We start from the raw sequence: 17,155 nt of genomic DNA, 5'->3' as shown, positions 1-17,155 counted from the left end.
GAGGATTATTCTCTATTCACATATTTGGAAACTGAGGCACAGAAAGGAGGTTGAGTGAGTGTTCAAGGTCGTACAGACCGTTGAAGTAATAATGGAAAACTCCATCACCTAGTCCCAACTCTGTATGCGTATGATGGTGATGTTGAGTAAAGGCAGGATCACTCTACTTTTCACCGACTCATAAAAAACAGATAAACATGTCTTTAAAACTTATGTAAATTATTAAACTATAAATGTTTTAATGCTCTTCAGAGATGAGGTTCAGTTAACAGGAAAAAATTCACTAGTGTAGAATGCTTCGTGACTAAAACATGTCAGAGAATTATGACATACAGTCATGCCTAGGTATCTGTGGGGGTAGGTTTCAGGACCCCCTGAGGATACCAAAATCCACAGATGCTCAAGTTCTTTATATAAAATGGTACAGTATTTGCATATAACCTGAATACATCCTCCCATATTCTTAAAATCATCTCTAGATTACTTATAATACATAATATGATGTCAGTGCTATGTAAATAGTTGTTGTACTGTGTAGTTTAGGAATAATGACAAGTCTATAGATGTTCAGTACGGATGCAGCCATACATTGTTTTTCAAGTATTTTTGATCTGCAACTGGTTGATACCACAGATGTGGAACCCACAGATACAAAGGTCCAACTGTACTTGCATAGTCGAGGCTATAATTTTTTCTTTTGTCTTTTTCTTGAACAAATATTACCAAGCTTGGATTGTGTATATTTCAATGATTTCTGATGTCTGCTTGCAAAAGCAGTAGTAAATAGAATAGCCCCAATTTTAACCCTATGATGGATGTCGCATATTAACATCTATGAAGTGGTTTCCACAAATTCAGTTAGAAATCATAGCCAGATAGAGTATGTGCTTTCATAATTCCCTTCCCTTTAGTAGACATTATACTTTTTAAAATAAAGATGTTTTCCTTTTGATGTGAAATGTATTTTCAGAAATTACTTGTCATATTTAGTGTAAACATTATTCACTATATACTGCATATTTTTCTAAATGTCATGTTGGCGATTTGCCCATTTTTTAAACCTAAAATTGAGATACAATGAGCAGCTTTAGGCACCGTATAATGACTTGAATTATTGTGGTGTTCTTGCTGTAATTTATTATTATTTATCATTCTTGGGCAGGTATTTTAGTAATTAGAATGCCTACAATAACACATGTGGTACGCTTAAGAATAGTTTGAAGCACTAGAGCTGTATAGCCATTGGGTTTCCTCTCCTTTTTTAACTTCCATATTGAATGCATATTAGAAGGACATGTAACTTTTATCATACTATTTCCTTGCTCCCAGCCCACTGCTCATTTATGTGTACAATAGCATGTACTTTCTTCTTGAGAAAAAATTTGTTAAAGGACTCTAATTATTTCTTAAGATTTATTTTCCTTCATCAGGTATCAGGTAACCAATACAGTGTTTTTTTGATGTTGTCATTCATATATGTTTGCCTCTTACAACTCAGAAAAGTCCCATAACCAGTGAGAACTACTGTCTTTCTTCCTTCCCTATTTCTCATAACCCAGATGACCCAGAAATCCCTCCACTTATCATAAACGGGAGGCACTAACACAGTGTTAGGACTTCCTTAAGACATCTAATGTGCTCTTTTAACCATCTTTTTAACTTCTCTTCCTGGCATTTAAGGCCATGAGCTTGTCTTATTTTATCTGTCTCTATTTTCTTTTGTTTTTTTTTTGTTTTTGTTTTTGTTTTTGTTTTTGTTTTGAGACGGAGTCTCGCTCTGTAGCCCGGGCTGGAGTGCAGTGGCCGGATCTCGGCTCACTGCAAGCTCCGCCTCCCGGGTTTACGCCATTCTCCTGCCTCAGCCTCCCGAGTAGCTGGGACTACAGGCGCCGCCACCTCGCCCGGCTAATTTTTTGTATTTTTAGTAGAGACGGGGTTTCACCGTGTTAGCCAGGATGGTCTCGATCTCCTGACCTCATGATCCGCCCGTCTCGGCCTCCCAAGTGCTGGGATTACAGGCTTGAGCCACCGCGCCCGACCTCTGTCTCTATTTTCTAGACCCTAGTAATCTAGCTCTCCACCTGCTCTCTATCATGAAAAGCCCTTTGTCTTCCCTTTTGATCTCTTGTCCTCCTCCACATTAACCCAGAGCATGTACACAAACATGTACATACCTACTCCAAAATAAGTACACACCTGTATCTATATAAGTGCCACTTCCTCAACCTTACCTCTCACCCTAGACCTAACTCACTTTTTAAAAAAATTCCCACAGTTACAGCATGTATCACTTAATGTATTCTCTACCTATGGTTTATATTGTTTTATATTGTATATCTTATGCTTATATGGCTTTAAATGGCTGACTTACCTTCCTGGTGGTAAGCTTCTTGAGATCAGGGATTTAATTTTTTCTCATGTATCTCTCTTACAGTCCTTACCACATTGGTTAATGTGTAGTAAGTGCTTATTAAGTCTTAAAATAAGCCTGTCCTGTGGAGCAGAAATGTTCCTCAGAGAGTGTCTTATCTAGTGTTCCCATTTTACAAAGAGAAAATTAGAGCAGTGAAGTGACCCATTTCTTTGTGGCGTAACTGGTGAGTAGCAAGCCCTGAACTAGAACCTAAGGCTCCTGACTCTTATTTCAGTGTGCCTGTTCCCAGGCAGCCTTGACCACGCTGATGCTGAGGGAAACACTGCCACAAGAACATGGCATTCACTGCTGCTCACATGGACAGCGGTGATATCCCTGCCCTGAACAACAGCCTGAAGTTCTCCCCAGCATTCCCCCATTTTTTCATCTTGCCTTCTTAACTTTATAAAACCCTCCCTATTCAGAAACTAGGGAATGAATGAGAGTCCTCTTTCAGGGGAAAAAAAAAAAAATCAATAACGGGATGTAATTTTATTCATTCATGTATCAACAGTTACTCATTTTGACTAGGAGATAGCATAAAAGCCACTTCTCTTCACTACCTCTTTTTTTCATGAGAATAAATATCTTTAAAAAGCTAGATAAATCTAAAGTGCCTATTCACTAGAACATTCTACATTTAGATTTTTAAACTAGGCTTACAATTAGAAGTGTTTTCCTTTTTTTACATTTTATGCTTTTATGTGTTAATAAACTCAAGACTAAAGGACAGCTACATTGATTCTTCTTGGTTATAATCGATGGTTATTGGCAGGATAGCATTGTAGCCTTTTTATTTTGAAAGAAACAAGTTGGGAAGATCTCTGTGCTTTAATATTTCAGGAAAATAAGCAACACTCTTTTTTTTTTTTTTTTTTTTTTGAGACGGAGTCTCGCTCTGTCGCCCAGGCTGGAGTGCAGTGGCCGGATCTCAGCTCACTGCAAGCTCCGCCTCCCGGGTTCGGGCCATTCTCCTGTCTCAGCCTCCTGAGTAACTGGGACTACAGGCGCCCGCCACCTCGCCCGGCTAGTTTTTTGTATTTTTTAGTAGAGACGGGGTTTCACCGTGTTAGCCAGGATGGTCTCGATCTCCTGACCTAGTGATCCGCCCGTCTCGGCCTCCCAAAGTGCTGGGATTACAGGCTTGAGCCACCGCGCCCGGCCAGCAACACTCTTTTCATCTAATTGCCTGAAGGCTAAAAATTGAATTGTATTGAATCACGGGAGAAAAAGTAATTAACAAAAGCAGTCATCTAATTAAATACATTGTTTTTAAAAAAATGAAGTTTGTAATGAAATTTGACGAATACAACACGTAATTTTTTTTAATTTAAAACTTCAGTTTTAGGTTTTGATCAATTACAGAAACAGAATGAGAAGAAAGAAAGAGACAGTGGTGTGCGCACAGTGAAGAGTCCCTCTGAATCAAAAGGATCACGCGTCTCTGAGATGACAGGAAGCTGGTATTCACTTGGGTGTAGCTGGCAGTAAACCATCCCACATCAGAGCATTTAACTAGGAGAATAGGCCCTCTCTGAACTTCAGTTTCCTCATCTGTATATCAGATTATAGAACTAGATAACCTTTGATGTCCCTTCCAGCTCTAAGTTTCTGCTGGATTAATTATTTTTACATATCTTTATTCTGATATTTAAATCTTTCACGTGTCTACTCTAAAAAGCCAGAATAGCTTAATAAGTACTTACTGGTTTAATGATTGATTTTGGCCCGTATTATGTGCAAGTTGATCAAGTCAACTAACAGTGCATGGGTTATTTTAGTTATTTGCAGCCAAAGGTATTTATCGTGTCTATGGCATCTTGTGCTGAAAGCTTTATGTAGTGAAAATGAGTAATAGGTATACTCTACTTATCCTAATGGTGAATTGGTGTTTGATCTTTTAATGGTGAAGTTTTCAACATGAGCATTTGAAGAAAGGCTTTGATATTGATTGTGCATTTCAAACTGAAGCATGTCTGAACTGAAAATATTTCCTTCCAAATCCATCTGTTCTTATTCATTTCTTTTTCCCTTATTCTTTGCTCTGGCATGTATATATTCCTATATAGTTCTTTAGGGAACTGCAAACTAGAAAGGCAAAGAAAACCATATGTCTTGTTTACAGCCTTGTCTAATGCTATCTGTCAGGGTAAAGTAAAAAGATAAATGTGTTTATTTAATAGATTTTAAATTTTGAAGTTTTTAAAACATTGATCAAAAACAGCAATAAGACTGTGATGTTGTTACTTAAGTGTAATGAAAAGATACAATTTTCATGTAGTTATTTTGAAATTCTTAACTTTAGGCTATAAAAGTTTTTATTTAAAGTTATTTGTTAGTTACATGCTCAAAAGAACTGTTTCATCATATTTTACCACCCTTCTTTCAGCAAGTTACATTGTTTTGACTTTTGCTATGAATGTGATCAGAATCCCTAGAATGCAAAATATTTTAGAAAATTCTTGTTGGATCATAAGATGTCTGCCCATCCCAAACTGATTGCTAGTTGTACAAAAACCATATTTTTAGTGGACATTAAAAAATATCTTCTATTAGCAGGCATTACATTTTATGAACTGTAATTTTTCACCTGGCTCTCTTTATAAAATCCTCCCTACCAAATAGAGGTACCAGCAAACCCCGGAAACCAAGATTGGTGAAGAATTTATTGGCAAATTAACATTTCCTATCTTCAAAAAATGATATTTGTCTTGCTTTTTTCCCAGTCACATTTTAGTACTAGTTTTGTGGCTTCTGAGTACTTATTTTTCTAGTGATAAATCAAAAATAGAAATGATCAGCCCTACTCTCCCTTTTTTTTTCTGGGGATATTGAGAACCAGAAGAGTTAACTGACCAGCCCAGGCCTCACATGGAAACAGTAGTGCAGCCAGTCCAAGGACCTGGGTCCGGGGGTATCTCCATCATGCGTATCCCCATTTGAAGTAGCACTAAAGTACCATTTAGTGTACTTTTTGTAATAATTTGCTTTTTAGCACATCATCTAAGACGTGCTACTTAAAACTTAATTGCCCTTTAGAATGATTTGTGATATGCCTCCTTCATTCTCTCAACAATTTTAATTTTACAAGCTAGTTTTATTTGAAGCTCACCAGTTTAGGTAGACGGATGTTCTCTTTTAGAATCTGTGTTCTTCCTCCAGCAACTTCATCAGAGCTCAGGAGGAGATAACAAATCAAACATTGAGAATTGAAGTTGATTTAGTCTCATGTATGATTTGATTAAAGCATCAATGAGCTAATTAATATTTTTATCTAAAAATATTTTGTAATTGTGCCCTAATTGTGCCCAAGGTTGAGACTCTAGAATACTGGAGATAATTATTTTCAGACAGTAGCAACTAGTGGAATGGGATGGAGCACTTTGCAAACAATATAATATCAATGGTTTCTTATTACAATGCCCCAGGTATGTTATTAGGTTTATGCAAAAGTACTTGTGGTTTTGGACCATGAATTTTATTTTATCTTATTTTATTTTTTTGAGATGGAGTCTCGCTCTGTCGCCCAGGCTGGAGTGCAGTGGCCGGATCTCAGCTCACTGCAAGCTCCACCTCCCGGGTTCCCGCCATTCTCCTGCCTCAGCCTCCCCAGTAGCTGGGACTACAGGCACCCGCCACCTCACCCGGCTAGTTTTTTGTATTTTTTCAGTAGAGACGGGGTGTCACCGGGTTAGCCAGGATGGTCTCGGTCTCCTGACCTCGTGATCCGCCCCTCTCAGCCTCCCAAAGTGCTGGGATTACAGGCTTGAGCCACCGCGCCCGGCCTGGACCATGAATTTTAAATCGTTATAACTAGGCTCAAACACATCTTTATTAATCAAAATAGGAACCATTACAATCAACACATTTTTGCCGACAAGAAATAAGTTTGTTTATTCCTGTAGTGTAAAAATCCATGCTTTGGGATTTGACAAACTCTTGGAAAGCATTTTCCGCATCCTTCTGGTTGTGGAAATGTTTTCCCTGTGAAAAGTTGTCGAGATGCTTGAATAAGTGGTAATGGGTTGGCGAGAGGTCAGGTGAATGTGGTGGATGAGACAAAACTTCATAGCCCAATTTGTTCAACTTTTGAAGTGGTTTTGCAACATGCCGTCAGGCATTGTCATGGAGAATTGGGCCCCTTCTGTTGACTAATGCCAGCTGCAGGCATTGCAGTTTTCCATGCATCTTATCGATTTGCTGAGCATACTTCTCAGATACAATGTTTCACCAGGGTTCAGAAAGCTGTAGTAGATCTCACTGGCAGCAGACCACCAAACAGTGACCATTGCCCTTTTTTTTGGTGCAAATTTGACTTTGGGAAGTGCTTTGGAGGTTCTTCTCAGTCCATCCACTGAGCTGGTCATCGCTTGTTGTCATATAAAAGCCACTTTTTGTCACACATCACAATCCGAGAAATGGTTCATATTATTGTGTAGAATAAGAGAGGAAGACATTTCAAAATGACGATTTTTTTGATGTTCACTCAGCTCACGGAGGCACCCACTTAGCCAGTTTTTTCACCTTTTCAACTTGCTTCAAATGTAAAATGACCATAGAATGATCAACGTCGAGTTCTGTGGCAACTTCTGATGTAGTTGTAAGAGGATCAGTGTCAATGATTGGTCTCAATTGGTCGTTATCAACTTGCCAAGGCTGGCCACTATGCTCCTCATGTTTAAGGCTCTCATCTCCTTTGCAAAACTTATTCTTTCTATTTTTTTTAAGACAAGAGTCTCACTTTGTCACCAGGCTGGAGAGCTGTGACATGATCTTGGCTCACTGCAACCTCCGCATCCCAGGTTCAAGGGATTCTCCTGCCTCAGTCTCCTGAGTAGCTGGGACTACAGCCATGCGCCACTACGCCCAGCTAATTTTTGTATTTTTGGTAGAGACGGGGTTTCACCATGTTGGCCAGAATAGTCTTGATCTCTTGACCTCATGATCCACCCACCTCTGCCCCCCAAAGTGCTGGGATTACAGGCGTGAGCCCCTGCGCCTTGCTGCAAGATTTCTTGAATCACTACTGCACTGTATGTTTGTTAGCAGTTCCTGGGCCAAATGTGTTGTTGAGGTTGTAGTTTGTCTCCGCTACTTTACCACCCATTTTGAACTCAAATAAGAAAATCACTCGAATTTGCTTTCTGTCTAACATCATTTCCATAGTCTAAAATCAACATAAAATAAACAGCAAGTAAAATAATTAAGAAAAAGTTAAGAAAGCGAGAAATACCCATTAAAATTATATGTAACATAACCACATTTAAGAATGTATTCCAGTATCAAACAGCAAATTCCAACAATGCAAAAACCACAATTACCTTTGTACTCACCTAATAATTAATCTTAGATTGATTCATTTATTTATTAAGTGAACATTTATTGAGTGCCAGCTGCTTCCATGCCCTCATTGAGATCATATCTAGTGGAGTTATCAAACAATAAACAAGCAAATAAAATAATTAAGACATGATAAATAGTGGAAAAGAAACAAGGTGATATAATAAATAGGGATGGCCAACTTTGTGTGGGGTGGTTAGGAAAAGACCTCTCGAGGGGACATTTACGCAGATTCCTGAAGGTAAGAATGAGCGAAGCATGGAGAGAGCTCAGGAAAGAGCATTGCAGGCAGAGGAAACTGCAAGTGTAAAAACCCCGATATGGGAAGGGGCCACTGTTCCTGTCTGTTAACTGAGAATATTAGTTCTTCCTGCCTACTACTCATAGGAGCCCTGTGGCGATATCCGTAAATTTAAATACAAAATGACTTAATCTGGGTTAGATCTGTATAATAGGCAGTGAAGGAGAAATTGGGGTCTTTTTCTCTACTTCTAGGAAGAAAAAATTATTGGGGTATATGAGAGAAAACACACAAGAAAATGTTCAGAGATCTCTCTCTTGCCTTCTGTATCTTCATTTAGGGATCTGTATCAAAGACCATATTGTATGGTACTAGTTGTCAGTGTGGGAATTCACAGAAGGCAAAGATCTTGGCCTGGAGTCTTGGCCTGGACTTGACTTTGCCCTTAAAAAATAAGTAAATTTGGACCAGCCAAAAGGAGGCGGAAGAGAGTGATTTAAAATGAGAGAATGTATAAATAAAGTTGCTAAGATGGACTGAATATGAATGAGTACTTAAGACCATGAAGACTCAAAAGCTGGAGCTGGAGCCAGAGCCAGACGGACGGAAAATAATTGAAGGGTCTGATTCATAAAGGTGGTTGAATGGTCAGTAAAGCAGATTTGACTTGATGTTAGACAAGAGAGGAAGTCATGATCATTTCTTGAACAAGAAAATTTATAGTAAAAAGAGAAAGTTGGTAATATAAATACAGATTAATAGAAATGAGGAAAAATTATTAATGAAAATAAGGGAACAAGCAGACTAGATAGGAGGACCTTCTTTTTTTAAATCATACATTTCATTGTACCTGGCAATGAGAACATGGCCTATGCTCCTATCAGAGAATGAACTGCATACAAGACATTTCAGATGAGTTAACAATGATACTTGGTGACTGAAGCGGGCAGTAAATCAAAAATGCCTGCTCACTTGAGTCCAAGGGACTGACCAGAAAGTAATATCAGTGATAGAGCTGGGGAAGTTTGCCCAGGATATTAAAAGATTAATTCCATGTTGGACATGTTAAGTTTCAGAAGATAACAAGACACCCAAATTGTGATGGGTGTACACAGGTAGAAGTACTGAACTAGAGCTAAAATAGAAAGTTGAATTTGAGAATGCAAATAGGTGATGAGAACTGAGGCCTTAGCTCTTGAGAATGCATGCACATGATTAAGAGTGTGTGTATGTTGGGGAGGAGGCAAGAGAGACAGGTGGGGAGTAACTAACACACATACACGCACAGAGAGAGGGAGAACGAGAGAGGAGTCTGAATAAGTAGAAGGTACCAAAGCAATGGTTGGATAAAAGCCAGCTTCTTGAGGAAATACCATTATCATTATCACCATAAAAACTACAACTACCTGTTAGTGATTACTATGTGTGTTAAAGTCTTTAAATATAATAACTTATTATTTCTTTCCACAGCCTTTAAAGAGTAAATGCTGTTGTTATCTGCATTGTACAGATGAGGAAGCTTAGGACAGAGAAATTAGGCAAGTTGTACAAGATTGCCCAGTTTGGAGAAGTGGAGCTGAGATTCAAGCACAGGCATTGTGCTTCGAAGCCTGAGCTCTCAACTCCTGTGCCATATGGTTATACCCAACTTCATGTTTTAATTACATGGTTTGACTTTGATCTTATGTAAGTTTCTTGAAAAGGAGTTAATTAACAGTTTTAAAAAGTTGGGCAGAAACCAGAAAATCAACAGATGGCTGGGCAGTGATTGGATAAATCCTTATAGCAGAAGACAACATGAAATTTCTCTAGGGTAAGGCAGAGAAAGGGAAAGAAGAATATACCCTTTGCTCTGTTTTTTTTTTCTCCTCTCCATACGCTACAAGTTATTGATACAGGAAATTACCCTCTTTGACAAGAGTTACAATAATTTGTGGAGAAAATGGCACCTCTATTTTTTAGCATTTTCTATATACTACAAATGTGCTTATTTGTATACAAGGAATATCAGTTTATCTAAATTGACTGTCAACCAAAGTCATTTCTTTCTTGACTTCCACTACTAAATGAGACTTAGATTCCAAAAGATCTATGGTATGCATAAGGAAAATTTTAAATTAAATAATTTTTTTTAAGATCCCAAAAGATAGGGTTTGGGAAGTAGCGTCAACATTGGTATTACTGGATTACCTTCCATCTGGGAGCCCAGGTGCCTGGATGTCTTAGTGGAGAGGCTCAGAACTTAGGGCAGGAGTTAGACACTGAAGCCCTTCCCTCTGGGGAGAAGCCACACACGACTTCTTTGTTGATTGCTTTAGTGAATGCTTCCCCAGTGGCCAACAGAGAACGTTGCTTCTATTTTCCATGCTCTTCAGGGCTCCTCCAGCCTCTCTCACTTCTTCCTTGTTTGAGGAGGAAATGGTACACTTCCAGTCCGCCATGCTGAGTCATACAGCTTAAAGGACGGGACTAGGCACCTGCTTGGTGCTACAACTGTAGCAGGCCTTTCTTCAGTAAATAAGCTAGTGCTTTTCTTTGGACCTAAAACTGAGGATAGATCTCATCTAATTAATCTTCCTAAAACACAGTTCTGCACAGTAGAATTGGCAGCTCAAAAACTTTCATTATTTTTCCATTCTAACCAGGATAAAAGTTGTAGCCTTACATTTGTGGCCCTCCATGTTTTGGCCTGAGCTATGGATGCCTGACCTCATTTACCAGTATCCCCTTTTTTCAGGCCGGCTGCCCAATTCCCTGTTTATTCTGTAGGGCCCCATTTGCCTTCTTCTGTGGGGAGGAGGCTGATCCCTCAGGGAGTCCCTCTTTACTTTCCAATCTTCACTCCGGTCTGTGGTACTATCGGCCCCAGTTCAATGCTGCATACAGTTCTCATCTAAATGCTGTCTCCAGCATACAGCCTCACTGAACTCACCTAGTATTTTATCTCCAGCTCTCATTTTATCTGTGTTCTAGATATTTATGTGCATATAATTATCTTCCCTACTAAACTCTGGGCAGAATCTGTACCTAATTTAACTTAGTATTTTTTATATCACTTACACTTAACATCAGAGAAAGTTAAAGCTACAAGGGCTGAGAAGACACATAGACCTGTGATAATGTCTTTTTAAAACTTCTCCTTCCTCTGTGCTCTAGTGAATAATAGTGCTGAAGGTGGGCTAGACCAGACCTCCTGGTTCTCAGTCTTATCCTCCAACAACAGTGGTTCCCCCACTGGCTTGCACGTTGAAATCACCTGGCATCGCCTGTGATGCTTTTAAAATCCTGATCCAGAAGCTTACAGCCAAAGAAATTAGAATCTCAAGAGTAAGACGTTCACATCAGTAGCATCCAAATCTCCCCACATGATTCTAATGAGCAACCAAGATTGGGAATAAATATCCCCCAGTGTGATGGCCCCTGGACCATTGTTGCTTTACTGGGTAATTCTGTTAATTTGGTAAACTTTTTGTCAGATATTAAGGTAGAAAATATTAAAGTAGAAAAGTGGTAACTGTTAGATAATAGTGTAGTACCTCTTGTTTTGCTTGCAACAGTAGCTTACAGTTAACTGTTTAACTTTTCAGATTTTTCGAAAGAAAGCAGTGGAACTTGGGGTAAAATTACTACCTGCATTTCATACTCCCTCTGGAATACCTTGGGCATTGCTGAATATGAAAAGGTAAAACTCTTCATTTTCAACAACATGTTTTAAGTTTAAATATTCAAGATTGTTGCTTAATAAGTATACATGAGATAGATAATTACTTGTATGATGCTGGTGACTAACAGACTCCACTGGGAGTCTTGAGATCTGTCTTTTCGTTGGCAGCTATTAGCTTTCCAGTGTTCCATAGCCTCAGGTGTGTCCCCACTGTGGGATGGCATGACCTCAACAGAGTCATTCAGGCCAGACAGGATTGGAGGTTTTCACTGTTTCATAGTGACATTGCATCAATGATACTGTCTCTCTCCATAAATACCAAAAGAATCCCATTATCTTTAAAGTTGTCATCAAAGCATTTCACTTCCAAAGAAGCAAATTCCTAAGAACCTTTATTTCAGTTGAGCTACTGGTTAGAAGTATGGCAGAGATACAATATTTGGCCTAATCAGATCCCCCATAAAAGGAGCTGGTATAATGGAGACTGGGAGCACCTGCGGTTACCCAGCCCCCAGTTGTAAGAAGGGAAGGCAGCTGATGCACTCACTCAGATCATTCCAACCTTCTCATCTTCTTTGGTGGAGAACCCTAATATGCCAAGTTCTTGAGAACGTGGTCCCAATTGGAAAACACACACACACAGACATACATACCCCCAGGCTGAACAGACTTTCTGGTGTTCTCTGATGTTTTGAAGTTAAACTGAATGAAATTGAGCAACCATTTTGCAGCTGATAAAAATAATTTCTTCTTGGCAACATGCATGAATTTTTAATTATAAATTGTATCCACTCTCAATCCCATTTACTAAATACGAGTGACTTACCCAAATTCGCACAATAAGCACTGGCAAAATTAATAGTATCAGTTCACTAAAATTCCCCATTCCTTTGCCTGATCAAGTACACTCCTTGAATCAGCTATACTTCAAGATGTGAGGATGATTTATCATCTTAAAAGTTTTCCTGTAGGGGAAGAAGTGACATTTCGTATTTATCTACAATATTACTTTTCAAGATGTGCTTTTGGTGTCACTTGTACATATATACTGTTCTGCGAATCACTTTATTTCACAGTATGGGCCAAGGTATAGGGAACAGCTGGCCTAAAGCTGCTTTTTTAGTTTTGGAAGGCTGTCACCAGCAAAAGTTTCAAAGGAGGGGGGAAACATATATGTGGCAAAATCATATTTTTTAATTACCTTCTCAGAATAAGAGAATGTAGAAAGCTACCCAGGAGAAGAAAAAAGGGGGGTTTAAAGATGCTTTTTAGACTAGCTGTGTTAGTCATTGTTGACTGACTTTGAAACTCTTGGCAAGAATTACCACTGGAGAGACACTGAATGTGCTGGCTGTAATATCGTAATTCTGCTCTTCCCTCTCAATTTTGAAAGTCCTTTTGAATGTGTCTCTTTGTCAACATCTATATGTTAACAGCAGTGTAAACTTATTGGTATTATCTGTTCACATTCCTCTGGTATTCTGGTTATTGCCTAAAGATAATTGGTTTCTTTACCTTTTCTTTGTCAAAACTAAGCATTTATTTGAGTCTCTGCTGTGATAAAGATTTCTTACTAAGTCCTGGGAAGAGTTTCTACTTCTCTTCACTTTATTCAAGAAGATAACAGGCATGTTCTTTCCCTCAGGGGACTCACAGCCTGGTTGGTAAAGCAGAATATATTTTTTCTGTGTTATACACTCACACATGTGATTGACAAACTTAAGATGGGCCAAGGAGAGATAATAAGTACTCACCAGGTTGAATTTAAAGCAAGCAGCATTTTGAATTGGGGAGGTTTATGTATTTGGAGACAAAACATCAGTAAGTCAAGTTGTATTTCAGTATTTGTGCAAGCTGAATATATGCAGAGAAACTAAATAATTCACTCATATACTACATTAGGAACTCTATTCCAAAAGCGGTTCAGAAAAAAAATATTTTTAAATTGTCTTTTCTTCCACATCTATTATAAATTCTTAATTCGATAAGAATTCTTAATTCAATAAATTCTGAAATTGTGATTTAATAGAAAGTACTCATTTGATGACCTAAATGCTATACACAGTCCCTCACTAGACTAACATGTTTCCTTCACCAATACGATCATAGAATGAGGATGCATAAGTTACATACCTCCGCTAAAAGAAAATCATTGCCTTTCTAGTATTAGGTTTTGGTAGAACTCAATTTCTCTAATGTGAAAATGTCAAAGTTTGGTGTCTGTTCTTGTTATTACTATTAGCAAGAAGCCTATGCTTTTTTTTCTCCAACCTGAAGCAGAAAAATTACCTCTGTGATTGTAAAATCAGGCATTTCACCATTACTGTATTTCCAAAGGTAATTCAAGTCTAGGTAGAGTAGACTTAGATTTGGGGGTTTTTTAAGTGTGTTCTTAAAATAGTGTAGTTAATGTTCCCATTATTCATTTCTATCACAGGGCCTACAGTCTGGGCATTCCTCATAATTATTCTGTCTTTCTTGATAAATGAGTTAGTTTTAGCTGTACACTATTTTATCACTTCTCTGTGTGGATTTTTCTGACGCCTGCTTGGTGTTACATTAAGTTAGTAGAGCTGTCTACAGTGTGTGCTTTTATTGCACACCGTCAAGGCATAGGTAGGAGATGACTGATCTTCATTCAGACTCTCATTAGCAGTGAGGTGACGAATGAGGCACAACCCCTCACCTGTTTTATTTCCTGCTTTGCAAAGCTTTATTTACTGACTGTTCTAATTATCTGATGAAAATACATACAATGTCATTAGTTACATTACAGTTTATATTATAATTAAATTGCAGATTGCTCTACTTTAACTGAAATAGGGCTTTAATTAAGAATAGTACATAGCTGCCTGTCTTCTAATAGTGAAAGATTATCCTAGGGAAGCATGTAATGTGTATATTTTAAGAAAAGGTGATAGACCCTTGTTGGGTTTATTAATACTTTGGTGGTATAAAATGTTTAAATATTACATTATAGTTGGTTAATTTTAATAAACACAAACTATGAAAGATGGTCTAATAGGTTAAATATTGTTAAAGTATTTTCCTGTATCTCCCTATGTTTTTACTCGACAGTTAAAGCATAAATTTCTGCATTATTAAATTTGCTAACAGTTTTTTAAAGTTCCTGGTTTCAGATTTGAAAGAAGTGTATTATATTTTCAAATGAAGCAGAATACAATTCCATACTTTCATGTAATAGGAATAATATGAAAATATCAGTAAACAAATTTTCTGAACATAAGCAGATCAAATTGATTTAATGGTGCTAGTATTCTATGAGGCAAAAATATTGCTTAATTATCCTAAGAATGTTTTGTAGCAGTGATACAAGCCTGAGTATAAAATCAGAGCTCCATCTTACACTTTATGCTTTATTTATATGCTTTATGGATCTGTTAAGAATTGAGAGACAAGTTTAGCAACTGGAGAAAAGTTTTTTTAAAAGAAGTTACAGTCATTCCAAGTATTTTAAGTTAATCTTTTTTATGGTTTCTATTCTTCCCCCAGTTGGAGTTTTTTAAAATATTGGGTTTCCCACTTCCCTCTTTTATCTATTTTAATTCATTTGGCCATTTGTAGTCTTCTGGAAATAGTAATCAACAATACTTTAAGATTTTAATAGTGGTATGTACAGTTATTGATGTCAAACATTAGAATATTATTACCATAGTTAAAGCTGCTATTAGCAGTCTGTCTCTGGAAAATTCACTTAACTATCTGGGTTTATCTTTTCATAAGTAAAACTAAAATAATAGCAATAATAATACCTGTCTTGACCTCGTAAGGGCTTTTATGGAAATCTGTTTAGTTAATGTGCAGAAGGAGGTTAAACCTTGCAGAGTGCTGCGAAATAGATGGACATTGAATTTTTTCTTAATTTATGGTTCTGTTCTCAATATTTCATTATGAAAGAGTGTATATGAATATGGTATATGATAAAATAGTACATTTCTAGAACTGACTAACTTGGTTCTGATGTCCTTTTATGGTAGGATTTCATTTTTAAGCCATCAGTGCTCCTGACCTGTTCAAGCTCGAGTTGTATTTTTCTCTGACAGAAAAGAGATGGTAGAACCAATTGGATGTGTGGAGAGAATGTCTCAGTGTGGTTTATGTAGGATAGTGGTGGCTCCATGCTCAAGCTTTTATTATTTTTTAAATTATTTGGGATCCAGCCTATAGCATCAAAACTACATTTGCTTCCTAAACTTACATTTATTCGTGAACTATGTACTAGAAACTGGAACTGTTCAGCCAGTTAGGTTTTAAAAGGATGTGAGGCAGTACAGGGTTCTGTGCTTATCCCAAGTCTTACATGCTAGCTAGTGCCTAATTAATGTGGTGCAAACCCAGTCTATGAAAGTGTGTGTGTGTGTGTGTGTGTGTGTGTGTGTGTGGTGTGTGTGGTGTGTGTCTGCTATAGATAGCCACATAGCCCTGTTTCCTAGTTCTTGGACTGTTCTGCTAAGGGTCTAACCGTTCTGGTTGCTTTATATCAGTGATTCTCAACTTTCCCATGCCTTAGAATAACTGGGATTCTAACACACACACACACACACACACACACACACAAACTCACATATACATACATACATACATTTAATTGCTGCCTTCATCTTTCCCCTTCCCCCAGTCTGTTTCAGTTGATTTGGGGATAAAATCCTGGCATTTTTTTAAAAACCTCCCAGGACCTTCTAATACTCAGCTAGGGTCAGGAATCCAGGATTTATATGCTGAGGATAGCTTTATTTCTCATCTCAGTTGCATTTGAAAACATTGGGTTGAAAACGTTTCCCTATTCACTGATGGTCAGTTTAATTATTGAAATTTTAAAATCCTAGAAAATTACTTTGAAAATACCCAGCTTTAATAGAACAGTGCTTCTCAAACTTTAGAATATATAAGAATTGCCAGGAGAGATCATGAAAACATATATTGCTGGATCATAAACAGAGAGTCTGATTCTGTAGGTGTTTAGTAAGGTTTGATAATTTGTGTTTCTAACCAGATTCCAGCTGATGGGGGAAGCTACTGCTGGTGCTGCTGCTGCTGCTCACCCCAGGACCACACTTTGAGAACCATTGTAATAAGAAATGACTGAGCCATCAGAGGCATGTAGTTAAATCTCAGAGCTGTTCAGTGAGGCAGCCAGGTCCACTGTTGGGGAAGCTGAGTGGGGCCTGTGTTCTGTTTCTATCATTAGTTTACTTTCGTTAATAGTTACACAAAGTTTCCACTTAACTCTAAGCAGTTTGTTGCTTCTTCTGGAAAGCAGCCAATTCCAAGCAGTAATTACCCAGAGTTTGTGTGTCCTTTTTCCCCTTGTACTTTTTTTTTTTTCAATCCGGTGAGACTGGAAAACAAACCGGCGTTTTTAGCATAGAGGAGAAAAAAACAGGCATTTTTAATTAGAAACTTCTGGGTTACTGTTTAAAAGTAAAGCTGTTTCCATAAAGTCACACTTGTAGCTTCAGGCAAAGTGGCCTTACTA

General features: G+C 37.9%; 1 protein-coding gene across 2 annotated transcripts in view; it reads left to right on the top strand.

Moving 5' to 3' along the window:
- Positions 1 to 17,155, top strand: part of MAN1A1 (mannosidase alpha class 1A member 1) — a 176,546-nt gene that overhangs the window by 95,512 nt on the left and 63,879 nt on the right. For both annotated transcript variants that reach the window (XM_045391605.3, XM_074036953.1), the window contains exon 6: positions 11,582 to 11,676. In XM_045391605.3, coding sequence (XP_045247540.2) covers positions 11,582 to 11,676 — 95 coding nt within the window. The remainder of the gene's footprint in view (positions 1 to 11,581; positions 11,677 to 17,155) is intronic.

This window comes from Macaca fascicularis, chromosome 4, assembly GCF_037993035.2.
Source record: "Macaca fascicularis isolate 582-1 chromosome 4, T2T-MFA8v1.1".
In the NCBI taxonomy this organism is placed as follows: domain Eukaryota; kingdom Metazoa; phylum Chordata; class Mammalia; order Primates; family Cercopithecidae; genus Macaca; species Macaca fascicularis.
Note: the sequence above shows the minus strand (reverse complement) of the source record. Positions and strands in the feature narration are given on the sequence as shown.